The sequence below is a fragment of the Furipterus horrens genome, unplaced genomic scaffold (assembly GCF_987537825.1).
Source record: "Furipterus horrens unplaced genomic scaffold, mFurHor1.1.pri manual_scaffold_5, whole genome shotgun sequence".
NCBI lineage: Eukaryota > Metazoa > Chordata > Mammalia > Chiroptera > Furipteridae > Furipterus > Furipterus horrens.
In genome coordinates this window covers 152193554-152207039 of record NW_028327175.1, presented here as the reverse complement: position 1 = coordinate 152207039, position 13486 = coordinate 152193554, and the positions used below count along the sequence as shown (strand labels likewise).

At 38.3% G+C, this 13486-nt stretch overlaps 1 protein-coding gene across 4 annotated transcripts in view; it reads left to right on the top strand.

The window, feature by feature from the left end:
• The window catches only part of RHOBTB1 (Rho related BTB domain containing 1), a 69967-nt gene that overhangs the window by 45186 nt on the left and 11295 nt on the right, over positions 1-13486 (top strand). For all 4 annotated transcript variants that reach the window (XM_090278071.1, XM_090278072.1, XM_090278073.1 and 1 more), the window contains 3 exons: positions 4364-4549; positions 7158-8137; positions 9789-9907. In XM_090278071.1, the coding sequence (XP_090134197.1) occupies positions 4364-4549; positions 7158-8137; positions 9789-9907 (1285 nt within the window). The remainder of the gene's footprint in view (positions 1-4363; positions 4550-7157; positions 8138-9788; positions 9908-13486) is intronic.

Sequence of the window (13486 nt, the reverse complement as noted above, 5' to 3'; positions counted from 1 at the left end):
AAGCAGTTCAGCTTCTCGTTGCTCTTGTGATCTTTTCCCACCAAGCTTGCTGTATTTGATTGTAGATATTATAAAGACCGGCCTTGAAAACACATATGGCATTTGCTGTTTAAAATCTAGGTTGGGCCAAGAAATGTGGGTAAGATGCACTCTCTTCAGATTTTTTCTTTTTAACTCTCTAACAAACATTGATCCCAATTTTGTATGAACTCCTTGTTACCCAAATATCTTTGCCAATCTTCTCACATGCTATCTTTGGCCAGTGTTTGCCTTGAAAGAACATTGAAAAAATATGTTTTTTTGTTTGTTTAATATCTGAAGAGAAACTGAGGTTGGCTTTATCAGCTCAAGCATTTTCGGATGACTAGGTCCCTTTCAGATGCTCTCCCCACCTCCTGCCCCCTCCATGAAACTGGAGATTCACAGTGTTTCAACATATAGATTTACTTTGGATTATTTTTTACTTAATGCATCAAAACATTATTTTATGGGCATGATTTAGTATGTTAGTACCCTAGTGAAACTTTTATATTGATAGTTCCCCTTAGGAACAAAAAAATCATGCTTTCTCCAAAAAATAAATTTTCACAGACAAGCAGCTGAGACTATACACTCTTAAATCCTTTGTAATCCTGGCTTTCTTTAATCCAATTACTTAGCCCAGTCACAAAAAATACATATACATACTCAAACCTCTTCCTACCCCTTCTCAATATTCAAGTTCTGGAGTTCAGAATTTAATCTACTTTGTGCTTTGCCTCTGCATTCTCTAATTCTTGTGTTTTCTACTCCAAAGAGTTGTGGGATTCCATTTAAATCCTATCAGATTCTTCTTACAGCTGAAATAGGAACGCTGAGGTCATTTCTAGGCTAACCTACGCCTAATATGTGAGAATGTCCTCATCACACCTCCCCCACTCAATTATTTTTAAACTAGTCTCTTTAAAGTAAAAAAATAAAGTAACAGAGACATAGAAGTAAAAATGCTAAAAGCTGACTTCTTCTTTTTATCTTTCATAGGAATGGCATTTTTAAACATGAGCTTGTGTCAGACATTGAACAGTCTCCACGTGGGAATGAATATTTTGATTAAAAGTTATTTAATATCTCTAGTTCCTTGGAATTCTGCCTAAAGCTGGAGATACTCCACACTGAAGCTTTTGTGCCTTCTTTGGCTAGATTTTAAAAATGGCCAGAATCTAGAGGGAATACATGTAATTCTCAAGATTGTTCCTTGATTCTATATGTGCTTATGTCACAGAGGATACTGATGTGGTGAGAATTAGGAATTAGAAAAGAATGTTGAGATAAGGAAGAATGTGTTAAAGCAGCATCTTTCTATGGCCCTGTTGCTACTCCACTGAGCTGTCAGCCTTTTGGTTAAAAGCAGGGCTCAAGTACTGCATCCATAAGAATTAAGATTCTGTATAATCTGTACTCAATGTTTTCTTAATTTACATTCATATTTAACCCAAGAAGGATTAAATCAAAGACATTTAAACAAATCGGATATTTTAACTACTTTCAACATAAAATTACAGGGACAGATTCTCAAAGATGTGCATTAAAAAAGGGAAAAAAGGGATACAAATAGAATTTTGGCTCAGTGATTTATTTTAGCTTCAGAGGTAATGTTGCTTTCAGTACATCTCTTCTCTTTAACTATCATTCCTTTGAAGCAAAATATTGACAGCAAACTGAAATATTTGTCTAGCTCTCCAACAGCATTTCATACATTGAGATATTGACATGACATAGAAGGTGGGCCCTCTGGACCTGTGCTGTTCGATGGCATTGTGCTACTATCATCAGGAGATTTCATTTTTTCCAACCCCCAAGGTCCCGTCTGTACTTGTTTACAGGTCATCTGGAGAGTAATATGTGTTCAGTGGCATGAGTGTTATCACGGTAACCTTGGCAACTGAGCTAGCTCTGATTTCAAAACATCACATGCTGTATCATAAAATGAGATAACAGAATTGACATTTAGCTACATATCTGTCATATAAATTAAGCTCTGAGAATGATTCCCTTTATAGCCATGTAACTTAATATGGAAATAGAAGGCACCAATTAGAACAAGTTTACACATCACATACTTTTAGGGGTTGAATATATTTCCTCAAATTTTTTCTCCATGATACTGAACCTCAGATATTGCCATATTATTCTCACTGTGCCAAAATTCATGGTGGCTTTGTTTTATGATCAGGATGAAGCTTACAGCCAAGCTACATTAGATATCCTATATATAAATAGGATTCTGAATAGTAGAAAACAGAGCTCCTAACAAATGTAAAATTCAAAGCATTCTTGACTTTGCTGGGTACTGTTATTTATGCTGATTAGAAGTAAAACTGGGAGAAGGGGTGGGCAGGTGGGGGGAGCTATGGGGGAAAATGTGGGACAACTGTAATAGAAAAATAATAATAAATACATAAGAAGTAAGACTGTGCATAAAATATTCTACTAAATCAGAACCTCAAAGACAAGACATGTTTCCCTTTCATTATTTATGAACATTTTTATACATATTATATTTTCCAGTATTCAAGAATCTTTGATAATATATTTATTTCAAGGACATTCTAAACATGCAGATTAACACATTCAAGAATCTTTGATAATATATTTATTTCAAGGACATTCTAAACATGCAGATTAACACATTCATCTACTTTGAGTCCTAGGTCCTCTTTTATAATTTATAAATATTTTAATCTTGGGATTTTTTCCCTATATTTGCTGTGGTTTGTTTATATATATATATATATATATATATATATATATATGTGTGTGTGTGTGTGTGTGTGTGTGTGTGTGTGTGTGTGTGTGTATATTTAAAGACTCAACTTGTGAATTACATTTAATGTAAGTACCCTGCAGTTTTCTGCATTGCAAATGATTATTTTTAGATATTTTATGATTGCCTGGATATATTTGCCTTCATTGATATGTAGGAGGAAAGCTCATTAATGATTTAAAAGGTGTTTTGATTAAGTTTATCCAAGATTTTCTTTTTAATTGAAGCAATTGCGAATGGGATTGTTTTCTTTGTTTCCCTTTCTGATAGTTCATTACTGGTGTATAAAAATGCAACTGATATCTGAATATTTATTTTGTATCCTACTACTTTACTGAATTCCGAAACCTGGAATCTCCTGCTCAGGTGGTATATGTTAGGGGCAGGCTTTCAGTATATGTTTCTGGTCCCCATGGAACTTTAGCTGTTGCTCTTTGAACTAGTTCCTTCCTAGTTTCCAACATATGTAAATTTCTTTATTCATTTCAAGCTCTAAAAAATAAAAGAAAGTGTTTTTATTCATTGACTTGATTCTTTTCATTACAAAAAAAAAAAATAAAGACAATACATTAACATCCAATAAAATTGTAAGAGTTTATTTCTGAATTGAGCTGCAAGATACTTTGGAATCCTTGGGTGTAACTTTTTATATTCCTTATACTCTTCTGTCTCAATGTTCTCAAAGTCATCATTCAGCCTAATTTTAACCTAGAATGATGGTTTATAATTCTTATTAAAGATACCTTTTAGCAACCCTCTGTCAAATACCATAATTGAACAACTGCTTCTAGAATGGTAAGTTGTTATATAAAAATGGAAGATCTTTATGTCAAAATTGACTATAAAGCAATTTTTCTTTTCCCTATATACCTGCTATGTGTCACAAATAACATTTGAGAAATCTGCTTCCAGCATTTTCTCATTTTATTACCCATCCATCTAACCCTTGCTAGTTTTATGTTAACACTACCTTCTTACCTTATACCTAATAAAGATTATAAATTCCTGCATATTAAGAAACAGATAAGTGATTGTGCCCTCTACATGTGTGGGAAAAAGGGTAGACCTCCTTCTGTGCATTTGCCAGCCTTGTTCTGCAAATACCTGTTACATTTTCAGTAGTGTTTAAGTTGTTTGCTTTATCTCATTGGGTTGAGTCATCATCACTTTTATGTTTTAACTGGTAAAAGGTAGTTTGTATTATTTTCTTTTATCTTGTAACTATTTCTTGTGATGAAGAGAAATAGTTCAGCATGTTGTGGTTCCAGTACTCATTTAAGTTTGTGTCACCATCTATACCATGAAATAACTTCACTGGAAACTTTTCAGTGCATAGACATTCTGTAGTGCAATATGGAAATGAACTCGGGCTGTGTTAGTGCTGGACTGTGGGTGCTTCTCAGGCTGTTTGCATGACTCCAAATGTAATTTAATATCTAGTCTTTATTTTTAATTGTGATGTAATAATTAGCATTAGATGGATGGGAGTGAGGAGGAACTATAATGATAAAAGAAAAACAGTTAAAAGGTAATACAGCTTTTTTCTTGATTTCCTTTCAGGTCTGATGTTGTGGTCCTCTGTTTTTCGATCGCTAACCCCAATTCCCTAAATCATGTGAAAACCATGTGGTATCAAGAAATCAAGCACTTTTGTCCCCGTACACCTGTTATCCTAGTTGGCTGCCAGCTAGATCTCCGCTATGCTGATCTCGAAGCCGTTAATCGAGCCCGACGCCCTTTAGCAAGGTAAGCCAAGGTACTCAGTGTTGCGCTGTGCTGGCCAAATTAAAATGTGGAGGTACCAGATGTCTCTGTGGCCTAGAGTCCTGTTCTGTGATGACCCTGGGACCCCACCAACAAGCCGTATGCTTCCAGCTAGCTATTGATCATGAGACAGCGTGTCGTGGCCCTTCTCCTACTCACTGTAACCTCTTAGGCAGGAACTCATTTCTCTAAAAGGTTGGCCAGTGCTTAAAGTGAATTCTCTAATTACAACATGGTGTGTGGAAAAGTGCTTTAAAATTTGTAAACCATTAAACAAAATAAATGTTAGCTACTCATAATATCATTCTTGAAATTATGATTATTATAATAAAGTTAAGTAACAGAGTGATCAACCACAATTTCTGGCCCCAAGAACATCAGGTTCATACACATAAGCATATGCAAGGGTTTTAATCTTTTCATTTTCCTCAATCCAACCTCTGCGAGTATTTCATTTCCAGGATGATAGTTTCCACCTTTAAAAATCATATGGAACTATAGTTGTAAAACAACAATAACTTTTTAAAATGTCTCTAGTGATCATATTTTTAATGTGTCACAAGTTTAAAAATCAACTCAATGGAGGATTTTTTTCACTATATAAAATGTGGTTACCAACTTCGGGGATATGGAATAAGAGTTTTTAACAACCTATGCTCCTTTAATAAATATTTCCTTTATAAGAAACAATTTTATGTTTTATGTTTAACTACATTTTTTTCTGGAGAGCATAGCTTTTCCAAAATGCTGGTATTAATACCTTCCTTCAATGTTTGCTAATGTGCTTGTTATGAAATTCCATATGGATACAATCTTTTGTACTATCACAGCAAAAGCAAATGGTACTTTGCTTAGAAATTTCTGATATTCTGGGTACATTTTGCATACCTTTTCTGAAAACATTTCATGTTAGGTTTTCACAATCCTTCTATTCTTAAATACATGCACTAAGAATTGAATATTAGAAGCCACATAGAGGGAAAGAGGCCTCATGGTGAATAAGAGACCATCCAGCCTGAGAACTGTCTGGATAAAAGCATAGGTCAAGATGACCAGGCCTCACAGTCAGGCACATGTGGAGGACTGGGGAAGTTACAGAGTTCCAGAGGACAATGGAGGGACAGGCCCTTCTAGAGAGCAGTTCTGAGATTGCATAAGGGAGGTGATATTTGAGCTCAGCCTTGAGAAAGTGTCCTCAGTTAGTGGTGATCTTCCAGTCAGTCCCAGGAGCAAGGAGCACAAAATGCCCCCAGGAACTAACCTTGACATTCCATTTTCTTCCCTATACCTCCCTTCCACTTCTGCAACACCCTACAGTATTTCCTCTTTTCAATCCAGGTCTTCTCAAATCCAAATTCTACCCAGTATTACTTTATTTCTCCTAAGACTAGTGCCTGTCACACACACATTACGTTTGGTCTTGAAAGCCAAATGTTTATTTAGGAAGATCAATTCCTAAGAGTGTGTCTCAAAATCAAGTGTGCATTTATGAGGAAGATAACAGATCATGTTTTACCTATGCTCTAGAATCCATCTGTGTCTTTGCTGCAGTTATGCATGATCGCAGAACTATTCTGCTTGTACTGCTTCCAAAGGCTTGGTCTCCCTGGGTTTGACTAGATTGTAAATTTGTCTCATGTGCCAGCCTAAAAAATGTAGATTTTATTCCATGAGCTTTGTGGAACCCAAGGACGATTTTTTTTTTTTTTTTCAAGAATTGCGGCTAAGCCACACTTGTGTTATGTGAGGATTTTTCATGCAGGAGTGAGAACTGTGGGCTGAAATGTGGAGAGTCTGAAGAAAGGCCAGTTAAGAGATCAATCCACTCATCCAAGTAAAAGATGATGACATCCTAACTAAAGAGAGTGGAAGAAAAGGGGAAAGGAAAGATGAAAGAAGATTCACAAATCTAATTATAGAAAGCGTAATGAGCTGTTGGATGTGGACCATTTAATCTAGATTCTGATTGCTTAGCAGAGGTCTCTCAGCAATTTATAAATGTGACCTTAGGGCAAACACTTTAAACTCTCTTCCTCAGTTTCTTCAGAATGTAAAATGATAATAACATTCATAGGGTTATTGTGAGGCTCAAATGAGAAAATGAACATAGATTCATTTTTAAATTATAAAGCAAAATTTAAGCATAAGGTGGTGATGAAGAAGAAGATGATGGTGGTGATGATGATAACAGCTAACATTTATCAAGCAATAGTGGACCGGGTACTATGCTAAGCATATGACCTCATCTAAACCTCTCAACAGTATTTGGAGATACAGGTACTCATTATTATTATTCCTCTTTTACAGATGAGAGGACCAAGGTTTAATGAGATTAAATAAATTTCCAGGATTATATGGCTAGTAAATGGCTGTTGCTTCAGTTATTGTAGTTACTACTGAAAGCATTTTTCTCCTGTAGTCCTAAGTCCTTTATATTTGGAAAACTTGAGGTTGGTAATAGATTTTTCAAGAGCCTTATTAAAAGCCTGAGAAGGATTCTAAATGTAGAATTCAATTAGATCATAGACCCTGGTTACTCCTTTTTTCCTGAAATAAAGATGGTAATAATTTTAAAAATATTTTCTTTCAGGCCCATAAAGAGAGAGGATATTCTGCCCCCTGAAAAAGGCCGAGAGGTTGCAAAGGAACTTGGCATACCATACTATGAGACGAGCGTTTTTGACCAGTTTGGAATCAAGGATGTGTTTGACAATGCAATCCGTGCGGCACTGATTTCCCGCCGGCACCTGCAGTTCTGGAAATCCCACTTAAAGAAGGTTCAGAAACCGTTACTTCAGGCACCATTCCTACCTCCAAAAGCCCCGCCGCCGGTTATCAAAGTCCCAGAATGTCCCTCCGCGGGGACAAACGAAGCTGCCTGTTTACTGGATAATCCTCTGTGTGCCGACGTCCTGTTCATCCTCCAGGACCAGGAGCACATCTTTGCACACCGAATTTACCTCGCTACCTCCTCTTCCAAATTTTATGATCTTTTTTTAATGGACTATGAAGAAACCCCAAATTGGAGCGAAGTTGCTTGTGAGAAGGAGAGGCAGAGCAGCGATTTGCGGGGGCAGGCACTGAGTGCTGACCCAGATGAGGAAAAGAAAGAGGGCACCCCAAGGACGCCTCAGGCTGCCCAGTGGGAATCCTGCAGCCAGAACCTATTCCAACAGGAGACTCTGAAGCTGGAAGCTGAGGTCCCAATTCCGGAGACACAGACTTTGGCAGGCTGGAGTAAGGGTTTTATTAGCATGCACAAGGAAATGCAAATCAATCCCATTTCAAAGCGAGTGAGCCCCCTGACTGTGGTCAGGATGGACTCATCTGTCCAGCCAGGCCCTTTCCGGACCCTGCTCCAGTTTCTCTACACAGGGCAACTGGATGAAAAGGAGAAGGATTTGGTGGGCCTGGCTCAGATCGCAGAGATCCTGGAGATGTTTGATTTGAGGATGATGGTGGAAAACATCATGAACAAGGAAGCCTTCATGAACCAGGAGATTACGAAAGCGTTTCACGTCAGGAAGGCCAATCGGATAAAAGAGTGTCTCAGCAAGGGGACATTCTCAGGTGAGCGGGTCCAACAGCCACATCATGGGTACCTTTGATTGTGTTTTATCAAATGTTAGCCAGACATGAGCAGGGGAAAAGATAACTGTCTCTAACATATATGCATACTTATTTTTTTCGACTTGCCCAAGTTACACATATTTACTTATTTAATTCTCATCAGACTTAGCGCTAAGTAATATTAGCTCTGTTTTTCAGATGGCAAGACTAAGGGACAGAGAAAATTAGGTAATTTGCCCATGGTTATGCAGATTGTAAGTGGTAGAACCAGGATTTCAGCCCAAGCTTTCTGCTACAGTGCCATGGTATCACAGTCCTTCCAAAGATAGGTCAGGTTACCCCTGAGCCTTAGCCAGTCAGCTTGATGCCTACAGTTACCCTTCAGGATTCCTTTCTGGCCAAATCTGTTCTCTGTTGACCCTTCAGCACTTACCCATGACAAAAATCAGTGACCGCTTGTCCTGAGGCCACTGAGAAACTTGAGGGACCTTTGGTGACCCTTGGCATTGCCATCCAAGGTGCCTCATCTCTTTTCATCCTCTCTTCTTTCTGGTTCTCACACTCCTTTCTTATTCCTTCGTGGTCTGTGATAACTATGTGTATCTGCCCACAGAGCCCTTACATAATTGCTTAAGCACGCTGGTGGCCTGTATCCAAGATGAGTTACATAGTCATGCTTTAAGTGTTCTACACGCTTGTACTATTTTTGTTCTGAAGTTGTCCTCTGGGTGTGTGTGTGTGTGTGTGAGATCATTAAAATTTGACTTCCTGACTTCTGTTTACATGGTATACTTCATTTGTGTCTTTATCTTTCATGATGCCTGTCATGATAATATACGTTGAGTAATTGGTTACCGAGTCTGTTCATAAAGTTTAAAGCTCATGAGTAATATTTACTCCAAACATTGACCATCATGCTATAGAAGTAGTTTGGAAAGTTAATGGAAAAGAAAATGTTCAAACCTGCAGTTAATTAAGCATGAACTCTAAGTAAAGTTGATGAAATCATGCTCTCCTTACTGCAGAAGCATAATGACCAAATACAGTGTGAAAGCCTCAATTAAATTCTGTTTAAGAGAAAAAGAAAGCTATAAAATACAGTTTAGGGATCACTGGAAATTTTTTAATATGAACTAGATAGTGGATGATATTAGGGAATTATTTTTAATTTTCTTAGGAGTAATAATGGTATGGTTATCTATGAGAATGTTCTTCTTTTTAGAAACTCTTGATAAAGTAGTTAGGAATGAAGTGTAATACTATCTATTAAAAATGTCTACATACATACAAACAAAAAATATATATATACACATATAACTGAAGCAAACATGGGAAAATACTAACAATGTGATAAATGAATTGTTATGTTATTCTTTCCACTGTTGTATATGTTTGGAATTGTTCATAATGGAGAGGAAAAAATAGTCCTTTATGTTTTTGGTTGAGAGAATTTATGTCGGGACACTGTGTAAATGCTTACCCCTTAATCCTCGGAGAACGTGCAGGGCGTTTGGGGGTGCCACGGGCAGGAGTCGACACACAATCACTAAGTAAAGCCATGGAAGAGAGTACCAGAGATGTAGACTGATGAATGTGGGTGGAGCTCTCCGCAAGGTCAGCTCATGTTGGTGTTTCCTCACTCCTTGGGCAGATGTGACGTTTAAGCTGGATGATGGAACCATCAGTGCCCACAAACCGCTGCTGATCTGTAGCTGCCAGTGGATGGCTGCCATGTTTGGGGGGTCGTTTGTGGAAAGCGCCAACAGTGAGGTATGTGCCCTCCGAAATGCCTAAGTGGTGTCTTCATGGATGTGCATGTCTATTTGTAGAAAGTGTTTTATTAACCAGATGACTTCAATTCTGAGCTACTTCCATGAAATAGTTCCTTAGGCAGTGCCTGAGTATTAGGACACCCTCTACTTAATTCTGCAGTCAGGAGGAGCCGTTGTTTACTGCTCACTTATTGTGTGTGAGCCCCTAAGTGCTTTACATGTCTATCCTTGCATGCCCACTGCTCTCCTCTTCCCTGAAAACATGGCCAGCCGCACTGTTTACAAATGCTCCCAGGCAGAAGCTATCTTCCTGAAGTTCAATACAGTGGAAATGTTTCTTCGGTCACTTACATCCTAGGCTCAGTTCTGGCCCTAAGCAGATGGGGAACCTCAAAAAGTCACTTCCTTGTGCCTCATCCTCCTCTTCTGCAAAATGAGGGATGCACTAGATTGCCCTTGAGGTCCTCTTGAACTGTGGCACTCCCTGAGTCTCAGCCCTGAGTAGCCTTCTCTGAGAGTTTGTCAATGGTAGGGAAACTAACAAAGCAAATGGTTACTCCTCTGAACACATCTCTCAAAGTGCTTCTGTCTAGGGGAGGCCCCTGGGTTACCTGTCAGATACTGGCCTTATCTCCAAAAGAGGGATATTCTTACAGCAGAGCAAGCTGCATCTAGCAGACCCTATGTCTTCATCTTTTTACAAACTCTGTTGGAAAAGAAAGAAAAATTTCATTCAAACACTTCTAACTTTATTCTAGAGGTGAGCAAGCATTTTTGTTGAGTTTTGCAAGTACTTTTTTACCATCTTTTTAAAAAAAAACATGGGGACACCCCGTCAAGTTTATTGTCCTAAGAGGCTTGCTTTGCTTATCTCAGCACCTCTCCAAACTTTTTTAAAAAATATAAAAAACAATGCCTAACTTTTCAGAAGAGATGCTCACACCAGAAATCCGAGCACTCCCATTGTGACCCAGGAGCCTTCATTTGCATCCCCAAGTAGGGAAACAGAATCCTAGAATCACAAGCCGAGTGGGGGGCTGAGGAAGAGGTCACTGGGCCACCTCCTGCTTCCAGAACAAACTGCAGCTGCTAAACCAACCCCCAGTGAAAGGATGTCTGCTGTTTGGAGAAAAGACATTAGACTACCCTGATGACCTCTCCTGGTATCTAGCAGCCATTATGAGCCAGGAGTTCCTGTCTTGTAACTCAGTGAAAACTTTCCTGTGCTATAAGAGGCATTTCAGAGACTTATTACTGAGACTACTCCAGCTTGTGGAGGCTGCCCAGGGAAAGAGCTTAGAGACTCAAATCCCAGTTCCTCTTTGTAAGAGCGATGTGGCCTTGCTAGTGATCGCCTTTCTGCACTCCACGCTCTCTATCTGGAAAACACGATAATTAACCTATCCATAGCATGGTGGTGAGTGTAAGAATGAATACTTGCAAAGCATCTCATAAATGTTACATAATGGTAGTTGTCATTAGTCTTATTTTGATGTGTTGAAGATATTCTTGCCTCTTCCAAAAAAAGTGAGGAAGCCACTGATTAATAAAACGTCATCCAAATGGCATTTCACTGACTCTAGTAATCTCTAGAGATAAAGAGCCAAGCAGCTTGCTTCCTTTATTTTCCAGCTCACTGAAATCTGTGCCGATGGTGCTGTAGACAGCCTGCCTGTGATTAACCCAGCAGAAAGAAGTTGATCAAGGTCAGGAATCCAGGCACAAAGGGATACTGTCAGAGCTGGCCTCACAAATGCTAATCCCCTTTATCCCTTCTCAGAATTGTCTCCAGATTAAAATGTGCAGGAGAGGCGACCAAAACAAGAACTTGACAGCCAGTGGAATGTGAATGCACATGTATGTGGCTGTCACAGAACCTCTCCTGGAGGCGGCCACCTGTTGAGTCCTCTCCCAGGAAGAGGGGGTCACTCACCACTTAGAGCTGTAGCTAAGGCTAATAATAGGTGTGTATAGATTCAACCGGACTCAAAAGACAAAGACCCTGGAACCAAGCAACCAAAGGTCTGTGCCAAAATTCCTCTAGCCAATATGTGAAGAATGTCATGAGCGGCTGGCATTGCTGCCCTTTTATGCTCCTTCTCTTTATTTCCAGTATAGTCTACAATAGTTAGGTAGTTTCGAACCCCAGTCTTATCTGGACTTTGGGCAGGCCACCAGCCCTCCCTAAATTTGTGTCCTCATCTATAAAATGGGGATAATGAGAAAACCTTCAAAGGGCAGGCAGGGCATAAGAGTACATGTGTAAAGTATTGAATTCAGTGCCTAGAACACACAAATGCTCAGGAGTCATTAGTGACTGTCATCCTAGAGGACTCTTGTTAAATGCTTTCCAATGAGAAGTTAAAGATCTTTGTCCCCTAAGTGAAAGCTCCCAGTTCCCTTCCTGGTAGAAGTGTTATAGGGGTAAGGAAGAGCACTTAATGCTCAATAAATGGCCCACACTTGCACTTGGGATTTGTCTTTTCTAGGCTACCTTTTAACTCTATTTTATCTTGTGAAAATGTGACTTCCCTTACAAAATTCAGCCTATTTTTTGCTTTTATAGAATTCACATGCATCTTCAGAAAAGAGTAAAATATGCCCATTGGTGTTACTTTATCTTTTTTGTCATTTAATATTTAAGAAGACGCTATTTTACATATCTTTTTCTCATTACTTTTAATACAGCAATAAGCATAATTCTCTCCCAGAGGTACTCAGCAAATGGTTTATTAAAAATGCAGGCCTGGGTTGTGGCAAGCAATGCTCTGGATCTGCAATACTTTCTCTGGGAGACTATCTCTAATTATAAGCCTAATAGTCTTAGCTGATCTTCAGAATTAAAATTTTAAACCAACTAAACTGGAATATGGAATGTTGTTTAGGGTAGCATTATATTCTGTTTTATTACTTTTTTAAAAGCAACATCAAGCAGGTAAAATGCAAAATTCTTAATTATATTTCTTATGTAGCTTTATTTATGTCATTTTAAAAAGTTCTATAAGATGGTCTCTATGTAGTTATACAGTTCATTATAAATGTTGAACTCACAGACACAGTCTTTAAAAAATTAATAATGAGGAAAATAACATGTGCTATGAACATGACTTTAGTTTATTCTTATTTGCTGGTTTCTTCCAAAAGTCCCTAATATTATTTGCCAAAACATGCCATCACTGCAAAAAAACATTGGCATCATTAGCAAGAAGGAGGCAGCAGGTCACAAATGATTACAAATGTCAGAACACTCCAAAGATATTGAGAGTACTGGAATCTGTCATCCCTTGCTGCCAGAATTTTTTTTTTTTCTTTTTTATTTAGGATGTCCATTTTGCCATGACTTAGAAGACACTCTTACCAAAAAAAAAAAAAAAAAAAAAAAAGCTATAGTAATCTGAATATCATCAAAATCCATGATCTTAGTGAGGAAGAAAAAATCTTCCAGTATCATCTATTCCAAATTTCTCCCATGTAATGGATGAGCAAACTGAGAGTCATAAAGGGTGAACAATTTGTCAAATGTCATACAGCATTGTAGTGACATATCTGAGCCTGCCCTCGCCTCTTCCCCTGTCCT